Source organism: Lissotriton vulgaris, chromosome 2_1 (assembly GCF_964263255.1).
Source record: "Lissotriton vulgaris chromosome 2_1, aLisVul1.2, whole genome shotgun sequence".
In the NCBI taxonomy this organism is placed as follows: domain Eukaryota; kingdom Metazoa; phylum Chordata; class Amphibia; order Caudata; family Salamandridae; genus Lissotriton; species Lissotriton vulgaris.
In genome coordinates this window covers 735,453,840-735,479,661 of record NC_141687.1, presented here as the reverse complement: position 1 = coordinate 735,479,661, position 25,822 = coordinate 735,453,840, and the positions used below count along the sequence as shown (strand labels likewise).

Here is a 25,822-nt window from a genome sequence, read left to right as displayed (position 1 = left end):
TCTCTCATTTGCATAGGTGGATTACCCTTGCATCCAGTGCACTCAATACCCCTTAGGATTATCATTTAACAATGTTAGACATGTTTTAGTTGAGGGGTGCTGGACCCCAAAAGTTATCTCCCTCTCAATTCTCATACTGCGCTCACCTGCGATTGGTAGCCTTGACCTCTATGAAAAATAAGGCCTGTGCTCTGGCAATGAAATAGTGGCTGTGTCTTCCACTGATGTACTGCCCCCGCACAGGCCCAAAAAGCCAACTTTTTCATCTGCTCTGGGGAAACTATTATTTCTTTATTTGCACTCACTTTCAGGGTAAAAGTGCACTTTGGCGCATTGCACATGATAGGTAATACAGTCTATGCTTGTTACATGCACTCCATCATAGAGATAACAAGCACTGGCATAGCCAATAGGTCTCACATATGGGACCTCATAAGTATTTAGTTATGCAGCACAATATCCTTGGTGCAACAACATCAACTGTTGCATGGCTAAACACTTATAAAGTCCCAAAGGTAAGACCTATTGGCTATGCCAATGCTTGTTCCACTTGAATTGATTACCTAAACCATGGAAACTGTATACTGTATGGGACATGCATTTTATTGCACCAAGAATTTACATCCTGAACACAGATGAGCCTTTAAGTTGTTTCACTGGGGCTTTCTTTGTTAGAAGGCAATGAAGATGGGCCATAACTTGTTAAAGATTTTTGTTTTTGCATAGTGTGGCTTTTGCACTTTTTTAGTGTCAAACTAAGGTAAACAAGCAATTCACTATAGGCAGCCTCGCCCATCGAACATCAACAACATCCTTTCACCACACAGTGGGGTTGATCCAGTCACTTAACATATAGAACCACAACCACTCACACTACAAATAACACATCTTCACTAGCCAAAGTAAACTCCAGTGGATGGAAACCTCAGAACCACTTGGAAGGTCACCCTGGACTGCAGGACCAGTGACCGGTGTGCAATAAATAAAAAGAAACAACCTACTCTGTGCTGAAGCACAAAACAATCTTGTATCTCAGTTCTTAAAACCCCAAGACTCCCTTTTACCCTTGCAGGCAGCAGGTTAAAGGTTTACACAACTTTCAACCACCAGACAACAGGCTGCATAGTTGTCATATTGTCATTTGCAAACAAAACAAAAAAAACATAGAATTCTGGCAAAAGGCAAGGATAGGACCATGGATTTTGCTCAGACCGAGGTTCAGCAGATGGCTCTTCTACTGTGAGAAACTGCTGCCCTAAACCAATTTCTTACACCTTTGACAATTTTTAGCAATAGTATTGTAGTCCCTTTAAATGGGGTTCTCGTTTGGCCGCTTGGTCCAGGCAGACTGTTTGTACATAGGAATCCAGGGGCGGCTGGTGTTCATTGGCGAGATTGGCGCCGCCCTGCCACCCTTGGGAGATTAAAAAAATGTGAGCTGGAATACCGAGCAGCTAGCAATAAATTGTGCTGGCTGCTGGTGAACAAACATGGGCAAACGTGGGTTTTTCTTTGATGGGGTGGGGGTTGATGGCTCTTGGCTGGCTCTGCTGCTCATGCTTCTGGCTGGGGCGAAGATTTCTTCGACTGAAGCCAGAAAGCAGAGCAGTGATGACACACATGTGGGCAGGATCTGTGTATCACTGCCAGAATACAGCTTTTCATTTGGGCGTTATTCGTAAAGCCCAGGGAGGAGTCAGAAGCTACCCATTAATACCTATGGCTGGGGGCAGGCCAGTCTTGCTTCAGGAAAGTAGTGGGGGTGTGCCAGTGGCCTCTGCCTCTTTCTCGAGAGAGACCCAGTAACAGTTATTGTTTATTGCAGTGATTGGTGGGCTAAGGTCTGGGGGAGGGGTTAATCCAGCATTTTCCAGTTTGTTTGGAATTTGCCTTCGTCATTGCCACGCTGTCTTCTGCACTCATGACTCGGAGTCAGAGCCCGACTCGAGAGAACAGAACATATCGATCTCGTAGGATTGAGGTAGCTGTGTTTGACTATTTTTTTCGGTGTGACTGTGTTCAATGTATCAGGACTTTTGCTTTTCAGGGTGGCGCGCGTCATCATCATTTAATTACTGTGAGACGAGCACTGACTAAGTAAGCTGAGTGACCTGATCCAAGTCGCTTTTACTCCGCAACATAAAGGCATAAGCCTGCCCCGAAGCCACCTGTGCCATCCTTAAGCAGTAAGCACACCCGCCCCTTGCAAGGTGAAAGGCCAAATTACTGAGGTCTTATTGTGAAGCAGTGCGTCCGCCATGCATGACAAGGCCAGAGGCCCCTTGAATGGCTGGCTGCAGGGTGAAATATTAGGCATTACTGGGAAAATAGACAGAACCACTGCTGGAAGGTTTGTTTCGTTTAACCTTTCAGAAATGGTATATTAAACAAATGAAGGGGGATCACAATTCAAATTTCACATAGCAAATTATAAGCGGGTGCCTACATGCCAGGGCCCGAGCTGTGGTCTCCGCGCCTGCTGAGCTGGGCCTTTCCCTCTCTCGTTTCTCTCTCTCTCTCTCTCTCTCTCTCTCTCTCTCTCTCTCTCTCTCTCTCTCTCACTCTCACTCTCACTCTCACTCTCTCTCATATATATATTACGATGAAAGATGTGCATTCGCCTTTTTGGTTCCAGCAATCGGATGAGTAATCCTATCCAACACACTGTTAAGCGCATGTTCATGCTATTACTAAATGCAGGCAGCTGGCCTTACAAAGTATTAGCAGCCAGAATGGAATGTTTGGAACTGGACAGCAAATTGGAATATTTCCTTCTGTTAATAAGCAAGCTGAGGAAGAGTTTGCCTAGGTCCGTGCCCATGTACCCTTTCAATGTATTCTAGTGCCCTTTTGCTTAAACTGTTTCCTCCCTTGTCTTCTTTTCAAGATTGTGCTTTTATGGCAGAATAGTAAGTGGAGCCTGATCACCACAGCTTTGGTTATGTTCCTCTGGCTAGCAGATGCCCTCCCCCCGGTGTTTTCGCCTCAGAATCAAATATAAGGTATGGCAAGGCCAAACATATTTTCACCAGTAAGCGTCCATCCTATTGCTGCAGCTTTGTCAAGCAATCAAATGAAAAGGCAGAGTGGCTAAAAATATAACTCTCAGGCATCGCTCAAAGATTTTTAATAACCAAGGTCCCATGATTGGATCTTTATGTAGCTAAAAGTATGATGTTAATGGCGCCCGTAATTCCAGCCACATTCAGAATATCAAGAGTCCGTGATTTTTAAATATTTTTGAGACAGGTTTTTACCTTGACTGTAAAAGATTATGCTGAAAATTAGATTGCAGTTTTGGCTAGTTGTCCTGATTAGACTGGGAGGAGATGGGCTGGGCAGGGAGTGGGAGAGAGTTAGTGCACGTCTATTTGTAAGGAGGAGGCGGGGGAGGCGGGGAGGCAGGGAGCTTGAATTTTAATTAGGACTCGGAGTCTCCTGAGACCCTGCGTGGATGCACTCTGAAAGGCTGGGTTTGGTGCAGTTCTCGAATGCTCTTGAATGTACGGTCACCTGTTTTGAACCTCAGCTGCTTGTCGTCCTGGGATCTGAACTCTTCTGGCAGGGAGATGAACAGCACCTTGTAGGTGTTCTGGATGCTGAACGTTTGCCGCATTTAGCACTATGTAAGACAACAATAATATTAGGCTATGCGAAACTAGTCGAGAAAGACTAATGTTTTGGGGCAGTAATTAAGGCATGTCTCTTTTCTTACATCTTTCATTCAGACTATGGACCAACGATAGGAGTTTCTGCGGCAAGAAACGATATTCATAATGCACAATGTAAATGTGTCCGTCACCTACATCATCAATCAGTAATACTCTACGCATGAGTCCGAAATGAATTAAGGGCTCTGAGTGTTTCATTATCTGTAGTAATGGTATTTGTGTAATTCAAAGTATACCAGCTCTGTTTAGTACAAACCATCACTTGTGAAAGAATAGCACACAGCGGCACAGATAGACATAGCACGTGGTAGGCCGGCATCCGATTAGACTGACAGTTTTGCCAGTCACTGTCTTTCTTAGAACAGATTCACCATTGATTTATTAACCTTCATGCTTTCTCAAATTTGAAAATGCACCTTTTGCCCACTCTTTTTTCAAAAAAATTTCTGGGGGAGAATCCGTCCGAAATCCCCGTAGGTTGTTCGGGCACGCTTGCTACGCTTGCCCGCCGCAGTACAGCACGACAATTATATTATGCCCACCACTGTCAAATTTCACCAGCCACCACTGTAGGAATCATCAGAGCAGTAGCACATAGGAGGCCAAAGATGCCACATAAGGTGGAGAAAAGATGTGAAGAAATGCAAATGAAAAAAATAGAAAATGAGAAACAGCTTTTTTAGGCCAGCAAAATATTTTACTAACTATGTTTACATTTTACAAGGTATTTCTGTGTCTCAGCTGGCAAACTAGTGAGAATCACTGGTTAAAGCGGCCCGTTGTGTGATACTGCTGATTATAGAGCTATGCTAAGTTTGCTAATGTTATAGCTCTTCACGATATGTAAAGTAACGGAATTATTCATCTTCTCTGTAATAGATTGTGAGCATGCAAGAAATCAAAACAAGTTTACTTTGTTTTAATAAGCCTCATTCACAAATGATTACGTTGGAAAATGTGCATTTTGCTCCAATAGGGCTACATGCATATTTGGAGCACAATTACGACTTTTGTGGAATTCATAAAAATATGCTCACACCATTTAAATCTTGGACTTGGTGCTTACCAGTAGGACTTACCTAGCACATTCTCATTTCAGGCCATTCTAATTAGGGCAACAGCAGGGATGGGTTCACTTACTAAAGACCTACTCTATCTAAACAATTACATTTTATTTTGTATTTGAGTTCATGCCGAGGCAATTGGATTATTCTGAGCCACACAATAGAGGCTTATTTTTATAGGAAGTTTAAGCACAATTTTCAAAACCCCAAAACACGCTTCTCGAGCCGTTCCAAGCACCTTGAAAAACCAGGAGTTACAATGATGAACTCAAAATGTATAACCTGACAGATAAAGTAGTTCTTATTAGTATTGCTGCTACATATCTGTGAGGGCAGTTGTAGAAGACTTGTAGACTCTATAAGGGACGCAAATAATGGGCCCTCGCATTTTCCCAAAAGTACACGCCAGGATAACCAGACCTGGCTAAAACTGCAGGTCCTTGGAAAAGAAGCAAGATCCAGGAAGATGAGGGAGAGGCGTAGTAGTTCCCCTCAAGGATGTTGCAGCATATCCCGGTGGACCCTAAATCGAATGTGTGCCCTCAGATGACAATTGGGATGGTAAATAAACCTTCCAGATTCAGACGCACTAAAGGGCCCCTAGACCTGCAGACAGCTTCAAAGAGAGAAGTGCAAACTGACATGGTGGAACAGAAGAGGTTAGAAGAAACCATTCCCACTTTGTTCACCATTTAAAGAAAGTGAATGTTGAAAAATCTATCACAGCAGTGGACTCCTTGCTGTAGGAAATGGAAATTTCAAATAGTGCGCAGAGGCTGTATAACAGCAACAGAGACCTTTCTGGGAGAAAATGGAATAAAGTGGATGTCTCTCAAACCTAGGAAGCCACAAGCAATAAAATGGGACAGATGTTTATGGAAGTGCTGAAGCTTAGAGGGACCTCTTTCCGAAGTCATTCATACAACCTGTGCCAATGACTGTGCGAACCTACTAAGCATCTTTCCGAAACCAACGGGAGGGTAACGTTTGTGCAGTGACTGTGGTTTTCGATAATCGGGGTCGAATGCACAAAATTTGTGAACCCGTCTCGGACTCAAAAACACTATTCTTCTTTTGCAGGGCCCTGTGGTCCAGGAAAGGCGAGCAGCCTAGTTTGTAATATTCGGTGTGGTGATTTGGCCTCCCAGTAACACTTAACCTGTGAGGAATGCCATTGAAAAAGTGCCATGGACGAATGGCTAAAATTGCTACTGAGGGAATGAACGAAGAGCTGACACTGAAGTGGCAGACAAATATACGAATAAGTGCTTGGTGAAGTACATAGACGGATAAATGAGGGAATCGATGAACATGTTTCAGCAGGATTATGACGATTTAATGTGGGACTGTAAGAGATGTACCACTTAACGGGTGTGGGTGCAGGGGGAACAGGTGGGTCGAAGGAGGACAGGGGAGAGATCGCTAAGGAAAGAGGCATATAAACAAAGGCAGACAAGAACGACTGGGTAAATTCATCAGTAATCAAAAGAACGAATAAGCGAACTGGATGGCTTAATGTGAGAGCAAACAGAATGATTAACAAGTGGACGGCTATAATTAGTAATATACTCGTCCACTTGTAATATTACTAAGGGCGATTAATTGGTTCATTGAGTGAACAGAGAGGGGACCATGCAAACAAATTAGCTGAATGCATGGTAGAGTCGTGAACAAAAGAAGAAGTGGTGCAACCAGTCACAAGTCAGATAATGAGAAGGCAACCTAATATGTGCACGAAAAAATGGATAGGTACATACACGCATAGGTGGGTACGTAAGTGGATTAAATGGAGGAGTAAATAAATGATGTCGCAAACTGGAGGATACATTATTGGGTGGAAACAACAGGTGAATAAACTGGTGCTTGGAAAGAAGGGTTGATGGGGAACTGAGTGACTGGTGTATAAAGGGTGGCTGAATAGTAAGTCAAAGACTCGGGGAAGCTGATGGAGTGGAAGAGCTCGCGGGGTTCCCTTGAAGTCTAGCCACCCTGTACCTCCCCCCGCTGGTAGAGCTTGCCGAGGGCTGCCCTGGGGGCCAGGAAATCCCGGTGCCGCAGATTCTTGGCGCTGCTCTCCTTGAACCACATGCCGGGCACTGGAGAGGCGCCACCAGGAAGTAATGTGAGGCTGAGCGCCCAGAGAGCATCTGACACTCGGAGTGCCTGGTGAAGCGTGTTGCCGCCTACCGACTCCATAGTAGCAGACCCCCGGTGTCCCAGGAGTGGCGGCCCTACAGCTGGGGTAACGAAAGTGGGACCAGTAACCATAGACATGAGAGGCTAGAGCGGCTCAACCATAGAGTCTGAGGATCGCCGAGCGGATAGAGTACAGAAGGGGCTAGACCATCTCAACCAACTGTGTCTCAGGATACCAGAGTGAATAGAGCTCAGGAGGGGCTAGAGCGACTCAAACAATGGCTACAGCCGCGTACACCAGAGAGACAAGAAATACGATGGAGCGGCTCTCCTCAGAAATAGACACAGAGAACAGGCTTTTTTACCTGTCCAATCAGAGGGGAGATGGAACTTTACAAAGCTCGAATTTTAGGCAACAGTCATTGAAAAATCGCACTTGCTTCAACTTTTGCTTGGGGGGGAAAAAACTCAGACTGGAACAGGAAACTTCGTTTTTTTTTCTCTACAAGTAAAGACCACGTGACTGCTGTGCTTTTCACCACTGGTCAAATACACAAACTTGTCAAAATGCAAGTAAACACTGGTGGCGCATGTGTGCCTAATGAGCCTTGACAGAAAGCGCAATCGCAAGTGCTATCGCGATCAAAGAGAAAGACGTGCGGCCGAGTGTGACCTGTGAAAGACAGATGGCTACTACTTCCCACAGCACCACAATTTGGTCCTGCAACAAGCAGGGCAGGTTGGGGTCCTGGGCCCTGTATCAGGATGCCCTGTGCCTCTGGAAGTGGTCGGACCTCCAAGTTTCGCTGGTTGTGAAGCACTTAACCGGATCTTTAAACATCAGGGTGGATAAACTCAGCTGCAGGCACCTAGTGGATCACAAATGAGAGCTGCACCCATTACTGGTACATGGCTTCTTACAGCAATGGGGAGACCTGGCTTGATCCTTTCGCCAATTGAAAATGAAAAATGTCAGCACTTTTGCATGTTGAAGTTTTCAAAGCAACTTTCTGTCTGGGATTCTTTCCATTTAGAGTGGAGCTCTAGACTCCTGTGTGCCTTGCTACCTCTGCTTCTCCTGGCCTGAGTTCTAAAAATCATCAGGAACAATGTGACCCAAGTTATCATAGTGGCACCGGATTAGATCAAGTGAGTGTGGTACCTGGAAATCCAGGGCATGAGTATCTGTCCCCTAATAAAGCTGCCGCAACAGGAGGATCTTCTATTATAGCAGCAGGGCAGGATTTCACATCTAGGGCTGCACAATTTGCATCTCCATGCTTGGAAATTGAACCGCTACAATTGACCTTCTTGAACCTGAAGTCGTTAATGTCATCTTGCTGGCAAGGAGTCCCTCCACAAAATTAGTTTACACCAGTCGGTGGGACAAATTTGTGGATTGGTGCGGCACCCAACAAATTGACCCATTACAGGCAAAGTTGTCTGAAGATTTATTGTTAATTCTATCCCTAACCCAGCATAAACTTGCTCTGTACACTGTAAGGGTATCGCCTCTTTTGTGGTTACTGCATAAGCCTTCTTTATTTAATCACCTGTAGTGATCACATTTTTGAAAGGATTTCAACATTTGATTCCTCCAAAGCCCTTTGTGATGCCTCAGTAAGACTTGAACTTAGTCCTCACTTTTTTTGTGTATCTTTTTTCAATTTTATTAAAGCAACATTGATCTGCATATACAATTTAAAAATCATGGTGTTAATCATTCACAGTCAATCAATATATGTTGTCCACTACAGCACATTTGTGGCTTCCGCTATATTACATGTCCTCGTCTGATTCACATTCTGATTCCGAAGGCATACAGATGTTTCCCCTATAGACATTCCAATTACCCCACACCCTTCCACATTTCTTCAGGCATCTCCTGTTGATAAATGTAGCCTTCTCCGCTACCATGACAATATCGATATCTCTACACCAGTTCGTTAAAGTCGGCCTACTCCCTACTCCCCATTTTTGTGCTATATTCCGCTTGGCTATCATCATACCTTTCGTTGCCCATCGGCGTTCAACGTGATTGAGGTATGTTGGTCCCCAGACATTGAGGATGCAGCACTTAGGCTCAAGCGGTACATGTTTCTCAGTGACCTCTGTGATGGTTCCCATCACCACCTCCCAGTGCGGTGTGGGCTGTGTGCAGTCCCACAAGGTGTGATAAAAAGGTACCTATGGCGCCGCAGAGGCACAGACAGCATGGGTCAGGAGTTCTCCCCATCATGTGTAGTGTTACTCGTGTATAGTAGGTCATGTGTAGTATTTTAAACTGCACTAACCACAGCCTAGAGGAGATTGCCACCTCTAGTCCTCACTTTCTTGATGTGCACCCCTTTTGAGCCATGGCACAGTTATCCCTTGGGACTTCTAACCTCAAAATATTTCTGTTAACGCCATAAAATCTGCCAGACTTGAGCATTAAGTTCAGGCTCTTTCTGTCAATCATCTTATACCTCCTTCTTCCCAGATAAGTTGGTTTTGTGGACCCGAGCTTCATACCTACAGAAAGTGGTTAGTCCTTTTCATGTCGGCCAGGCTGGCACCCTTCTGCCCTTCTTTGCGCCACTTCATCCCTTTAAGGAAGTAGAAAGACTTCACCATTTGGATCCTAAAAAAGCAGTAAGCTTCTATATTGAGCGCACCATGGAACATTGAGCTTCTGGAGCAAACATGGGCAAAGCAGTGGAAAAACAGACCATCTCTTGATGGATTGTTCTCTGCACAAAGATCTGCTACACACTGGTGAGGAAGCAGCCCCCAAAAGGCTTGAGGGCTCATTCCACCAAGGCAACAGCTGCTAAGAATCCATTAGCCCATGGAGTGCCTGTCCTGGGCATGTCGGGTGGCTACATGGGTGTTGATACACATGTTCACGAAGCACTAAATCTTACACAGTCCAGTCCATTAATAGGGCCATTTTGCCCGCTCGGTTCTGTACGGTGTTTTTGTCTCAACCAGTTCACAGACCCACCACCCTGGGGTTACTGCTGTTGTTTATGTTTACAAGGTGAGAAATCTGTGGTAAGAAGTATCCATCAGAAGAACCAGTTACTTACCTATAGTAACAATCTTCTGTGGTTAGAAGTATCCATCAGAAGAACCAGTTACTTACCTATAGTGACAATCTTTCTAGTGAATACACTATCGAACTGTAGGTTCCTCACCAACTCCCTTACCTCCCTGTGAACTGGATTATGTTTCTTTCTAAAAAGGTGTAGAACTAGAGATCTGCATACTGGTCATGGCAATCTGCTGATGGGTTCTGAGTCTGAGCATGCGTACAACCTATAATGCAGCTGACATTGCTTATGGGTGGCAGTTATATGTGGCTCTGGGCATAAATTCATAGGGGAACGATGTTGACATTGAGCCGTAAGATGCTACCTGTCAGTGTGCAGGATATCTGCTTTAAAAGTTTCCAGATCTAGTCTGATACCTGGGAATATAAACAAGGTGAGAAATCTGTGGTTAGATAAATAATCTACCAGAAACCTTATTGCTGATGGTAAGTAGCTTGTTCTTTTGCACTTGTCAGTCTGCTATTTTGAGAAGAATGCAAAAAGAAATAATGACAATATTGCTGAAGTTTCTGAAATTCATGTTGTGACCTCTATTATGACATTCTTTTTTCGTTCCCTTATACTAGTCCATGGTTTCCATATTTTTAACACTAACAATGTTTTTACTCTAATAGGACAAGTTCAGAAAGAAATTGACTTTGTTGTGGGACCAAATGGAACACCATCGTTAGAAGAAAAGCCAAGAATGCCATATACTGAAGCAGTTTTACACGAGATTCTGCGATTTTGCAACATAGTTCCTTTAGGAATTTTTCATGCAACTTCAAAGGACACTGTTGTGCGAGGTTATTCAATTCCAGAAGGCACAACTGTCATAACAAATCTGTACTCTGTCCATTTTGATGAAAAATATTGGACTAACCCAGCAGTATTTTATCCTGAGCGATTCCTGGATGCCAGCGGCCAGTTTGTGAAGAAAGAAGCCTTTGTCCCCTTTTCATTAGGTAGGTTTCCTAATTGGTTTCATATCTTTGTCGATTTTTAATGCAATTCGGGTTCTTCACATGATAAAACATATACAACCGGCCAATAACTCTTCTGCCATATGTTTAAAGATAAGAGAAAAGGTTCAGTGTAGAATGATCAACCCATCCACTGACCTCAAAGACTCACATTCGAAAGTATTGTGCTCATCACATGCAGTAGTTAATGCATGGGTTACAATTGGCTGAAGAGGTTTTCTTCTACTTCGCTCATCAGCTTAGTTGGCCAGCCTGGTTCATGCGCTAGATCTTAAAACAAATCTCAGGATCACACTAAACACTAAAATGAATCTGATGAATGAACTGATTAAATGTGATGCTTATAGTTGGTGTGAGTGTGTCTTTAGGCAATCAAAAAGGCCATGGGAGAAAAAAGTCTTGGTGTGAACTGGCCCAATTAGGTGGCTACAGAGAGGAAAACTGGTTTCAGTAAAGGTATCTATGCCTTGACTTGAAAAGCAATGTAATTTCAAAAGAAAATGTGTAAAAGTATTATTTTGGCCAAACCCACCCAGCAACAGTACAGTCCAAGGAAAAAAGGCCATCGAGTTTAAGTAAAAATTAAAGTTGCAAATATTGCTCAAATTAAGACAAAAGGAATGCTTTAAAAGGTTGGTGTAGAGTGGGGGGAGGAGGAGAGAAAACTGTTAGAATTGGAAGTTACTGATAAAACTGTTGCATCAATCAATGAAAAATCTAAAAAATGAGGAAGTCTCTATAAATCGTACACTAGGACCATCACAGTTAACAGGATTAAACTGGAAATGAGTGCATGAGATTGTTGGTGCAAGCCTCAGAAAATTCTAATTTAGGAAAAGATTAAGGGCCAGATGTAGGTGGCCCAATACCAGTCGGTATTTTAAGGAATCAGTAAATTACCGATTCCTTAAAAAACTGTATCGGTAAATTACCGAATTTTGCAATGTATGGAGCACTCAAATGAGGGCTTTTCCCATTTTTGGATTCGTTATTTACCACCAACTATAAGTTGGTGGTAAATAAGGAATACCTTTGAAAATGCAAATCTGTGCATTTTCAACTGTGGCATGTATGTGTGCCACATCTGCACACAAGCATTATTCAGGGGTGCAACAGGGTGTCAACGTGACACCCTGGCACCCTTGAATCTTTCCCCCATTTTACCGAATCGGTATTTACCATTAATTTACCGTAATTGCCATTCATTCCTATGGGCTTCAGGCCCATAGGAATGAATGGCAATTACCGAATCAATAAATACCGATTCAGTAAATACCGAATCTTACTGATACGGTATCTACATCCCATTTACCTATTCTTAAATACCGAATCAGTAAAATTCGGTATTTAAGAATAGGTAAATTGGGATTACCTACATCTGGCCCATAGTTCTGAAATATAATTCTATCCACAGATTTCTCACCTTGTTATTAGTCTCCAGGCCTCAGGCTAGATCTGGAAACTTTTCAGTAGTTCCTCTGTGTGATGGTAAGTGGCGCCGTACTGACACTATTCCGCTCCAGAAATGAGATGACAAGCCTATATAGGCACTTTTCCCTCACGTTGACATCAATACCAGGGGCAGAAGCAGACCTACTTCTCGTCTGTTAGAGACCTTGCCTCACTCTTAATATTTTTTGAGGTGCTCAAGAGACATGTCATCTCCCAAAACAACAGGTTTTAAGCCCTGTAAGGACTGTCACAAACAATTGTATGTGAGAGATCCTCACCAAGTTTGCCTGTTGTGCCTGGGGATGGATCGCACCTCGAAAGTCTGGATTGACTGTGTGTAAATGAACCTGAAGGCCATATGAGAAAGCGAGGCAAAACTCTACATTGCCAAGCATCGAAAGACTCAACGACAAGAGCAATCAAAGTTGAAAGTTTGATCCTGGTCGAGATCCAGAAGTCACTGGAGTTGTTCCAGAGATCGAGCTTCCTCATGATCCAAGTCTTCGGGTAAGTCGAAGAAAAATCATAAGAAAACGAAGCAGGTTTGGCCCCCTTTCACCACTCCTACTCTATTCTGCAGGCACAGGAATGGCACCTACATCACAATCTTGCTCCCAAAGTAGTTCAGTTTTTGAACCCATGTCGCTACTTGTTGCAGCACAATCCGAGTGTCTGGCACCGTCCGCCACCACAAAGTAGATTAAATAGTTCAGCTCAGCCATGCTCTGACTACCTTTAGGGTGATCCTCTAGCATGTCTGTGGGCTACATGGAGCTCCGAGGTTCCCCACCTGGGTTACCGCTGGCAGGTTCACCCTTGGTGTGAGCTGCTGAACCCTTTGAGCCCATGACCAGGCGGTCCCCGGCTCCACTCTGTTATGTTATGTTATGTCTTCTTATATAGCACTTGAATCACCGGGAGGCATCTCGGCGCTTGCTTTGGGAACCCGTCCTGGCTTTTCCCTGTGAGATAACCCGTACTGGGCATCCCCAAGGTGAAAGCCAGGCATCCCGCTGTGGGGGGGGCCAAAGTGGAGATTAAGCAAGCTAATGCCCAGAGTTGCAAAGTGTGAACCCGTGATTCGGGTGGGCACCAAAGCGAGAATTATCGTATCTGTGGACATTTGGGCTCATTTGCCGCGTCGGGAATTGAACCCTGGTCCCGGGTCTGACCTCTGCTTCAGGGTCTGCCTCCTCTAACCAGTGAGCCACACTTCTCCACCTCTGGTATCAGGGTCAACATCTGTTCTCTGTGCATCCACACAGTTGCTGAGTCCGTTGACTCAGGAAGAGAAGCCTATTTGTCCTCTCTGAGGTTAAGTTGGTGCTGCTTCAACCTCGACTAAAGTCACACCTAGCAACCGTTGATGCTCCATTTCCTCTGTTTGATCTGCCTCCACAACAGCCACAGTACACACTGCATTCTCCCTGTTCAGCATGGATTCAAATAACCATGATGATGCGGGTAATGAGGTTGGTCAACCTTATCACAAGGAAAACTGGTATGATGACCTGCAGGAGATTAGTGGCCTTGATACCTCCCTTGAATCCGGACTTCTCTTAACCCCTGGCACTACCATGAGGAAAGTGCTTCCTAAGCTATTGTTAGATGTAGGGTAGCCAAAGTCCTTGACCTCCAGCTCCCCACCTTTGAGGTCAAGACCAATGTACTTGCAAAGGCAGACATCTACAGATCACTTCTAACCATTTAACAAGGCCCTTACAGACACCTTGTTGAAGACATGGGCCAAACCTTGCTCAATCCCCAGGTAAACCTCCAAATTGTAGAACACCACGCCCTTGCTACCCTGTATTTTTATCTCAGCGCCCCACACATGAAAGCTTGGTGGCGCAGACATCTGCAAATACCGCCAATCCCAACACCTTTCCAAACTACTCCCTTCGATAGGGAGCCGAAATGTGTGTAGACATTTGGAAGGAGAGTCTTTTCATCCACCAACTTGGCGCTTTGGTCTGTGAATGCCAGTTAGCTGCTGGTGTGCTATTTTTACCCACTTTGGGACTCGGTGGCATAAGTCCTCCCAGTGTCCCTTATGATCTCAGAGAGATCATTTCACAGGTCATTACAGATGGTCGTGCCCCGGCCAAGTTCACAATTTGCTATGGCTTGGACACCACCAGTCCCATTGGCCGGGCCATTGTCACCAGTGTCACCTATCACCGCCATACTTGGCTGCAGTCCACTGGTTTTTCAGGCGAAGTCCAGTCCTCCCTCATGAATAGACCATTGGACAGGACTCGTTTGTTTGGGGACAAGGCAGAGTCCACTCTAGACTCCAGAGCAGTTAATGGAAGGCAAGGGCCACAGCACACATTCTGGGCATATCTGCCCCACCTCACCAGCTGCATCATCCCTATGTTTACTTTCATGGATTCGAAATCCAGTTGGACTGAGACTCGCACGCTACAGACTGAGCAGCACTATGCAGGAAGTGTTTCCTGTTCATGGCCAGTCCCACTAGATGAGTTCAGGGACACAGTGGCACTCCAAAGCCTCTTTTTCCTTAGTCTCATGCGTAAAATATGAATGGAAACTACACAGAATTCGAACATTAATGCAGCAATACATGGCATTGCCAGCGAAAACAATATGAATATTCCTAACATGGTTAACAGGTTCCTAGCATCCTAAGCTCTATGCTAAATCTTTGCATAAGCAATGTATAGCAAGCCTATAGAGTTTCTTAAGATGGATCACATTGCATACCTTCTCACGGTATAAAATAGCTATTTAGCTATTCCCTATCACTGCTTTTGGCCAGGAAAGATAAGCAGTGCATGACTGAAGGCCACTATTCTATACTTCTCCTGTAGCCACCTTTGTTGGTTGTCACTGCAAACCAGTGTGACGTTTGGCTTGATAGGCCTAGTGCAAAGCCTCTCTAATTTATGGACAAATACCTGGATTTATATAGTATCTGATCACCAATGTTATCTTCTATTTAGGAAAAATCAATAAGACTAAACGAACTTGGCAACAAATGTGTCTCCTTAATCCACATGTAGATTATATGCTTCTATAAGTAACCATAATGTCAGCTTATACTGTAAGCGTCCATGATGTTATGGCAGCGTTTATAACTAATATATCAACAAATGGGGGAACGGTGGAGGACTATGTTTAACGGGGTCCAGTGTACAAGTTCGAACAACTAGTGACACAAGGAGGGTACAAAGTTCCCCGATAGGAATGTGAAGAACAGTGTGTGTGTAGTGTAGAGGACAGAAAAGGGGGGGGAAATTCCCTTTTTGGAACTAAAACCCTCACACACCCAGCAAGCTAGGTGTCATGCTTCATCATATGGGTTCTACTCCTCGTCAGACTGGCGCTGCAATGTCTGATGGGCTCCCTTAAAGGGGCTCTTTATCAGAGATCTTTTGTTCCAGCCATATGGTGCATGCTTGTGAGAGGGCAGGAGGGAGTGCAGTCGTGAAGTGAAGGTGGTTTAAAAAAAGGTGAGTCAGTCCACAATGAACTTTATTGGCGTAGTTGACTCCCTTGGTTAAAAAGGGTGGGAGGGGAGATATATACCGCTGAAGATTCACAGCAAAATATCTACAACCGTCAGGTCAGGTCAACATGGTTCTTGCCGTCATGGCAATTCTTCAGGACCTAAGTGCTCAGTACTACACAGTGAAAAAATATATACAAGTAGTATAAATTACAACCTCATTCTGTAGGTCAGTAAATGGGCAGGTCGAATGGCCCTACTCTAGTGATGCGACCCTGGGAGGTTCCCTAAGGTGCCCCGCAGACTGCTCCTGTGGGACCGACACATTCGGGTAAAGTACCTTGGCGTGCGGTCCAGGCCGTCCAAACCTACCCCCACATACAGCGCCTGGTAGCTCTAAAACATTCTATGAAAAATTTCCATACTTCTCAGGCTTTAATCTCTCAAATCCAGAAACATTTTGAAAAGTATGTTGACTAATGCTAAGCAAATTTATTCTGCTGCCTTTTATGGTCAGCTGTCTTCATTAGGTTTTGACTTTTGGAAAGACAACATTGAGACAAAAACTGTCTGGGGCACAAAATACTGGCAGGTGCAGGGAATAGAAGCATTTTTAGAGCCTGCATCATCCCTGAACAAATAATGTTTTTGAATGACACTGTGCAACAGACATCCTGTCTTGGCCTGGCCAAGATAAAAGATTTAAACAAACCGTCCATACCAACACCAACACCTACACCTGATAGTAAAAACACTTCAGAAGGAGGGATTGACATAAAATCACTTTTTACTTAAAAACATAACTGATCCTGATTGGAAAAAATATTGTTAATCTGGCCCACAGACAAGAATAACTGTTAAGATAGATTCCTGAATACAACACAAGGGTTTACAGTAACTAGGCCAGATCCACTTTATGTCCAGAGACAACATCCAGGGATAGTAACAACTTACAGTGTAGGAAAGCTGTGCCTTGAGTGGCTACAAAAATCTACACTTACAGAGGTTAAACAACACTCATCTTTACTTAAAGATGGCGTTGATTTAAGGGAATTCCTACAAGGTCCTGCAAAACAACGTCATAAACGTTTCATATACGCAGGTGTATATGCCATTTATAATGAAACTTGGAAAGCGACACAAGCAGAGACTGCAGAACGAATACGAGAAATTGATTTTATTAATTTAAGAGAAAGCTCTCTCTGTAGTTGACAATGGGTTAACTACTCTGTCATTCGGAATTTATTTTTTGGACAGCATTGTATCCTCTGCCATTGAAATAATGGAACAAGACTTGCTCATGCTACAACATGGACACTCGCAATTACGTTCTATAATGCTTTTAGGCTGGACGTTACAAAATCTTCATTCTGGATACGTGCCTTGGCGTCTAATCAATACCACGTCATTGTTTTCTGTATTTAACCTTACAGATAAACAAATCACTTTGGCACAAAGAGGAGCAGACTATGCGGTGCTGAGCATTGAAAACTGGAAAGATTACCATTAACTGTTTCGGAAAAACCTGCAACAGAGTGGATAATACAGGAACAATCACTCTGCCTGTCATGATTTTCCACTTTCAATATTGTTTGAAACATATACCAGCGATCCTGCATGAATGTTTGGGTAAGAAATACATAAAGCCAACCTGGGAATTTTCATATACACACAGATGTTGGAGTGGGGGAAAATAAGTATTTCTTAGTGGTACAAACTGCAAAAGCGCACTAAGCGGTACACTTTTATGTCAGGGTATTAATTTACATGGAGCCTGTGACGGTTCTTCGACCAACTTATCCTGCCACCTGCAAGGTTCTCCAGCTGCAGTGATAGATCCAATTTTTATTCAGCTCTCAAATGGGAGCTATATAATGTTAAATGATCACAGCTGTTGTGGAATGTTGCCAGGAATAGCCTATCTCGTAACTGTGTCAGCCAGGGTCACTTGTTGTATGCAAATATTGTTTTCTAAAGCTAAGACAGACGGGGAGTCACCGTTATGGCCTTCACTGAACATCTCTTCTATTCGAATTGATACTTTAAGCAGAATGAAAGCCATTCTTTTACAAAAAACTGTGCCACTGACCTCGTCCAAAGAGACGTACGATCTGCAAGTTGCAAGGTCTTCTGCAGAGATACATGCCCTTTTATTAACAAACTGCCCAATACATTTCGCAGAAATGTTAGATCGTATCTTAAACATGTCTGATACCAATGGTATTGTACATGCATTTAAGACAGTCTTTTCGAGACTGTTAGCACCCTTTGAAGCAGTCCTAGGCATTTTTCCAAACTTTGTGCGTTCGGTGTTCGACTGGAAACAAAAATGAGCTGGCTCTAATCAGTTAGGCTGAGCAGCAAACATTATATAACAAAAGATATGCCAAAACTGATAATTAAATTCCAAGGTAACAGTTGACAACCAGAGCAGAAAGATTATTCCAAACTGGGATAGGCTACTAAATAGCTGTTTATTCAAAGCACTTTTCGAAAGTATAAATGGATCAAAATCAAACACAATACTGTACAGTTATAAAAAGACACTTGGACACAGCACAATAGGAATATACACAATATGTTGCAAATATCAGAGCATCAACACTCAGTCAATCGTGTCACATTCATTCAGCTTGCATACGTACATTCATACCAACCACTCCACCTAACTGGATTAGCAAATGTACCAGTTTCTGAAGAGGAGGGGGAGGGGAAACAACACGGGGGAGGAAGAAGACTGCTCTCTCAGGTGTTTCGGTCATCCACGGACATCTAATTTTATACGCGACATTCAGGAACCACGAGGAACCGACTGCTCTCTCAACTGTTACCTTGGAATTTATCTATTCTGTGTTCTATCATTTTGGACTCGTAGCAGGAATACTATTCTTGTTCCTTCTCCGATATGGCAAGTCCAGTCACCATTGACACCCAGATTACCATAGAGAACACTCTCCTGGCAATGAAGTTTCGTGAGCGCATGATACAGATCTTGGGCCGGGCTCGTTTAAGAGATCTGAATACCACGTGGTTCCTATCATTCCGACCAATCTGACAAGATTGCATCTTACCTGTTCTATGATGCCTGCTATGTGGAGAGAATGCGTGTTGGACATCTGCCTAACACTTCCATCAGCACTGCCAACGGATGTTGATACTTTGCTTGGTAACGGCTCATGCATTGTGTTGTTCCCGAGGCTACCAATCCTGATGACGGCATTCATTGAGGTCTCACAGACGCAATCTGCTGATGGTTAGATGCATGGATCAACAGGAACACAGGTACCATCTCCATCTCCTTCGAACATTGCTAATGCGGCTAATGCTGACGGCGATGCTTCACATTTTTGTGCAATCGATTTACTTAATTAAGTGGTCCAACTTTCACCTACTGTGGTAGACGATTTCTTTGCCAGCTTAGAAGATTTGATGTTTTCTGCAAACAACAAGAATGACTTTTTAAGTTGGCACACAGCGTTCTATGGGACTCTGTATTCGACCTTCACTTCTCAAAACAAAACTTCCAACTTCGGAACTCTATTTTTATGACTTTTTCCAAAATTTAAAAATTTTTGGGGCACAAAGTAATCTGCTTAAAGTAGAACTATTCTTAGAGAACAAGAATTCTTTGAAACACTTCCAAATGACAATATTTGACCATGTCCACAACCTAAACAGTATATATATTCTGTCATGGAATGGTCTCGACCTTTTCTTCTGTATTTAAGAGCTATTTCATAACTGTACTTTCATGATTCCTTCGGATAGCATTTCCAATGTCATACTATATGCTTTTGAAAGAAAATATTGCTTTTAAATGTGTACAGCACAAATGCTCATTTTCGTGTACAACCACTTCGAATGCATTTTATGTATTTTGGGAGGGTTATTAACACATCATGCTTTATATATGTAAAAAAATGCTTAGAATTTAGTAATATCGAACATAATAAAGTGGAGTGGGTGTTGTATAGCGTTTTACGATCTGAGCGAAAGTTACCGATTCAAGCCCCTTTTATAGATACAATTCACATTGCCCTTTTATAGGCATAGAAATCATAACCATATTTAGACATAGCCCATGCAGTCCAAATACAGGCATCGCTACTTCCACTTGTTCCAAAAAGCCACAACGATTTCTTGGAAAACTCGACTTCAGCAGTCAGGGACATCCCCTTGCTTGAATATTGATTTGTCCTAGAAATCATGGTGTTTTCAAAGACCCTTGGGGTTCTTTGGTGACGTTATTATGTCTGACTTTATGTCAAACCAGGCATTTTCAAGGTATAAATATGCCTACACTTGCCCTAGCAAAGACACAGTGATTTGGAGCAGCCTGACTATCTCCTTGCCCGACGCAGCTCGCTACAGCAACGCACTGACAGAGAGGCTGCCATTCTCTAGCCGAAAATCCAGCTCCAGTGTTTCCAAGCTCCCCTTGCGGTGTGTTGGGAAATCGAGCCCGAGACAGAGATACCAGACCTCTTTCATTCTAAAACCAAGGTACGGAGCTGATTAGACCCTACGAGAAATCTTGGACAGATTCTTGGCAAATAAACTAAAACCTATGCTACACCATACTTACTTCTTTATTTATGTATATATTTTATGGCTTAGAAACCATACCATGCTTTTACAGTATTATTTCATAATACTCTTCTTGCTGTACGCATTATACTTTACAGCCAGTATTACGATTGTAGCAGTTCATTTCTTTTGCATGAGAAAGAAGACTGTTCAATAAATCCTTTTATTGAAAACACCCGTCTCTCTATTTCTCTGCACCTCTGTTGAAACGGAGCATGCACGATTGACTGAGTGAAATATCTATGTATTGTTTCCACGACTCTGAAGATATGTTTTATCTTGGAGAAACAAGGTTGTCATGTTTATGCGGTTGTCAGAAACTATTCCCTTCTTGTGTCTTCAAGAAAGTTTCTAGTGACAACTGAGCTAGCTGGCACTCAACATTTAAGTCTAATATATTCTATAGAGACCTAGTCGACAGAAGTCCTACGTCAAATCTATAGGATATATTATTCCAATGCGCAGAGCCTATTGGGAATATAGGAACTACACTACACCCCGAAAATGCATTGTCGTACTCTGTAACTGCCGATTGTCTTCACCATGTACAGCCATGCTGAATCCTCTGTACTGTATATTGTATGTCGATGAATGTTAATATAAAGATTATTTTTTTTAAACTGTACACCTTCCCAGGGCAGGCGTCCTTGTTTTTTTCCTCTTTTTATGTGTCCTCATTTTGCAGCAGATATAGAAAGAGGAAAATGCCTCCATGGATTAGTATGGTCCCTTCTTGAAAGAATACAATCCTGTCAACAACACCATAGTGCAAGGGTACCTACGTTTGTACTAGGCACCATATTGTGCAGAGGCTGAAAGAGCAGGAATGCATCATATCTCATAAATACATTTGCATTCCTGCCCTTTTCTTTTGATGTAGGGCAGTGCAGCAAAAACACTTGTGTAGCTACTCTCTGCCAAATCATTATAACTGAAGCCCATAGTTTTTACTTTGTTTAGGTAAATACAGCCACCAGTATATTTGCTAGAGAGGGGCTACAGTTTTACTTCTGGATTCAGAGGATATTGAGTCTGTATTTAGGGCTCACACTATGAAGGAATGACATGCAGAATAGAATGTTAAGTATGCCAAGACATGGGTCCCTTGCTCACTTTGCCACTAGATTCAAGCTAGCCTGGCTGATGAGGGCTGTTAGCCCGAAACCGGTCCCAGGATTCTTGTTTCCGGTCCAGGGAAGATATGGCTTGGCAGTTCGTGGCTGGACTGTTCCCATGAGGCACAGGGTCAAGACTGATTTGCTTATAGCTGTGTCTGAACTGGGGTTGCAAAGTGAGCTAAAGAACGATGATGGATTCAACCAAGATCTGCGATTGGGGGTGAGTGTCTGAAAAGTTTCAGCACTCCGTCAATCATCTCCTTGTGTTTGCCCTAAGTTGGCAGGGTATGCCCAGACATGGGTCCCTTGCTCCTTTGTCACTGGATTAAAGCTACTCTGGTTGATGAGGGCTGGTATTCTGAAACCGGTCCCAGGATGCTTGTTTCCGGTCCAGGGAAGACATGGCTTGGCAGTTCGAGCTGGTCAGTTACCCTGAGGCACAGCGTCAAGACTGATTTGTTTATAGCTGTGTCTGATCTGGGGTGGCGAAGTGAGCTAATGAAGGATGATAGATTTAACCCAGATCTGTGACTGGGGGTGAGTGTCTGACAAGTTTCATCACTCCGCCCATCATCTCCTTGTGTTTGCTTTGTTTGCCCTAAGTTGGCAGGGTATGCCCAGACGTGGGTCCCTTGCTCAATTTGCCACTTGATTCAAGCTAGCCTGGTTGATGAGGGCTGTTAGCCCGAAACCGGTCCCAGGGCGCTTGTTTCCAGTCCAGGAAAGACATGGCTTGGCAGGTCGGTTTAGACTGTTCCCATGAGGCAGAGGGTTAAGACTGATTTGCTTATAGCTGTGTCTGAACTAGGGTGGCGAAGTGAGCTAAAGAGCGATGATGGATTCAGCCCAGATCTGTGACTGGGTGTGAATGTCTATAAAATGTCAGCACTCCATCCTTCATCTCCTTGTGTTTGCTTTGTTTGCCCTAAGTTGACAGGATATGCCCAGACATGGGTCCCTTGCTCACTTTGCCACTGGATTCAAGTTAGCCTGGCTGATGAGGGCTGTTAGCCCGAAACCGGTACCAGGATGCTTGTTTCCGGTCCAGGGAAGACATGACTTGGCAGTTAGGGCTGGACTGTTCCCATGAGGCACAGGGTCAAGACTAATTTGCTTATAGCTGTGTCTGAACTGGGGTGGCGAAGTGAGCTAAAGAATGATGATAGATTCAACCCAGATCTGTGACTAGGGGTGAGTGTCTGAAAAGTTTTAGCACTCCGTCCATCATCTCCTTGTGTTTGAATAGAATCTTTATCCCATCCACTTGGTTGTTACATAACGAAGGAGCTCGTTTTAAAACCCACTTGTGCATATCTTTCACTGAGGTCTTCAAATACTAAGAAGGAAAAGCTATGACCTTCTTTCTCTGGTGTACATCCTTTATAAAGACTGGAGGCCAGTCATCCTCACCAAGAGTAATGTTGTGTGCATCTGATAAATACGGTCAGAATATTACTTTACTTGTGCGTGGTATATCCCCCACAATTTGTATTTTTACATTACACACTAGTCACACCACAAAAAGAAACTCCACACAAAGTTATATAAAAATATCCTTTGTATTGCACATAAAACACATTAGACCACAATCACATAAATCACTTTGCAACCAGGCGATGGTCATGACATCACATAGAGCACAAATCACTTTGTCAACCAAGCAATTGTCATACCATAAGTTAGTGCCTAGAGTAAATACATATAAGTGCACCTGACCTGTCATGAAGCATCCTGAAAAACAACACTCGACACCATCACTGTAGATATTATGCTGATCCTGAAATATGTATTTGTTATCCTATCCGTATAAGGCGTAGCTACAACATACATCTCCACATCAGAGCACGAGAATTAAGCAATTTAGTGAATACAACTATACATATACCACCATCAGGGCCTGAAATACAGCAGGTAGGTCAGGAAGAAAACTAATTGGGTTACCCAACATCACTGTCCATAAATCTCCATATGGCATGAGGTAACAACCAGCATCACTGTTGATTCATAACCACTTAGGATAAATCGCCTACACAAGGAATCCAGAGGGACAGTGTCCTTGTGCCTCTACTACTGGCAATGAGGTAATGGACACACCAGTGTGGGCCCAGAAGCACCTGAGCCCCTACTACTGGGTGTATGGTAATTTAGCGGGTTCTCTATGCTGCAATACACAATTGGGAGCCTCCGACAAGGTCTCACCATCCTCGAGCCAATCCCAGGGCCACCAAGTAGGTGCAGACATGAAGAGGAGGTCACGCAAGTTGCCTAATTTGGCCGGTGAACCATCAGAGAGTCCCCGCCTAGCACCCATTGAAAGGCGGCTGCCCACGAATGTGAGGCACTACTAGAGCAACCAGGCACTGTCATGCTAATCCCTCCGAGCACAGTGTTTCTGTGCTCCGATTATTTCAGCCGGTTATCTGTCCGCCTGACCCTGAGACGTTTTAAGGTGTAGGCAAAGTGGGCTCTGGCCCAGGGTCCTAGCCTTTCAGGGGGCCGGGCCCCCTGAGAGAGTCTTGCCCTGTTGACCATGAATATTTCTTAAACAGATTGTTTTCACTAGTGTTTTCCTTTAATTAATTTTTAATGTGGGTAATGTGTAAGAGTCTATTACAGACATTTTTCCTGACAAATGTTCTATTATTGTTTCATGCAACAGCCATAAAAAAAGTTTCTTTTAGATCAAAACAGGACCACACATATGAGAAATGCGAGGGGGGGTAACAGAGATTATTTTCAGTAATATTAATGATCTGCTATATTACATTATTGAAAACACACTTCACTATCCCTGAATATTAGATGTAAACACATTTAGAATTTGGACCAGTGTTTCTGTGCGCTGGCAGTGAACTGGCCAAAGAGGGCATGAAAGAGTTGAAACCAGATCATAAATTCAAAGCTGTTCCGAAGAAGGGCCCCCAAAATATGTTTGGCCCAGGGCCCCCAAAATCCTTAAGATGTTAATGACCTGCCCGCTGTTAGCGCTGCCAGCAAAGAAGAATCAAGCAGGAAACCCCTTTTGGGCTCTTATGGGGTCAGCAAGGCAGCTGCCCTCGTCCGCACAGTGCATCCCCTGGCCAATACAGCTTCTTCGGCCTACCATCAGTCGCCACTGAGATCAGAACCTGGAAATGGGTGTCAAGGTAGGAAGACGGGCTAGGGCGATGAGAGCAGTCCAGCCCTCACAGGAATCTGGTTGGGGCTACTGCAAATGAGGAAGACTGTCCCGGCCTTTGGGGCATGTCATCTCCATTGTACAGCAGCTTCCCTGAGGGGACCCCATTTGAGGGACATATGCGACGTGCTTAGCAGCCTGTCAATCCTTGGCAGGGAGCATGTGCCACAGGACGGCACCTCTCCTAACGTAGATGTTCTCTGTGTACACGGAACTGCTCCCAAAGGGGTCGCACGTTGTGGTTTCCCAGTTCCATTTGTATTTTTATTTAAAGTATACTTCTAAAAGTGAGTGAGTGATCAAATATTAGGACAACAACATCGCTTTCAAGGATTTCGTCTCACTGAGGAAACCATCCTGGGTATTTATCACCGAAACCTGGGTCTCAGAATCCTCTGGCCCTGACCATGTAGATGCAATTCCCATGGGCTACACCCTGACCAGGATGGGCAGAATTGGGCGAAGAGGAGGTGGGTAGGGAATACTGCATAAAGGCTCTTCCATATGCGGAATTGAGCACCTCTCCACCCCCTCAGATTCTTTTGAGGCCATGTATTTTTCTATAAATTCCACCCCTACAGTCTCATTTTCGGGTATCCTATTCTACAGGCCTCCAGGTCCTAGAACCTCTTTTAGTCAAGACCTGATGAAGCTATTAGAACATTTTATTGACAGACCTAACCTTACTCTTTTAGGTGAATGTAATTTTTATTTAGAGAATTTGAGTTCCAGAGACACTCTGTCCCTAGTAGAAACCCTGGGCGCATGTGGGCTGACCCAACTTGTGGATAGTCCCACTCATCTAGCGGGCCATACGCTTAATGGTGTTTTCTCCAATGACATTAGATTGAAGACAGGCATCCCTATCCCTTTGGCCTGGTCAGATCATTTGGCGGTGCACATTGAGATTAAAATTCATCACACTGCTCTTTTCCACTCGGATCCCAAGAAATGGGAACTTAGAAGAAACTTCAGGGAGATTAATAATGAAGCCCTTGTCCCATTCATGAATAGACTTAGCCCCCTCCTAAAGAAGGACACCAATTCCGCGGCAGTGGATTTCTCTAATACCATCACTGAGGCTGTA

The 25,822-nt window shown here is 43.8% G+C and overlaps 1 protein-coding gene across 2 annotated transcripts in view; it reads left to right on the top strand.

Annotated features, from left to right (window-relative positions):
* CYP2R1 (cytochrome P450 family 2 subfamily R member 1) overlaps positions 1-25,822 on the top strand; it is a 123,738-nt gene that overhangs the window by 78,144 nt on the left and 19,772 nt on the right. For both annotated transcript variants that reach the window (XM_086956023.1, XM_086956024.1), the window contains exon 4: positions 10,581-10,910. In XM_086956023.1, coding sequence (XP_086812149.1) covers positions 10,581-10,910 — 330 coding nt within the window. The remainder of the gene's footprint in view (positions 1-10,580; positions 10,911-25,822) is intronic.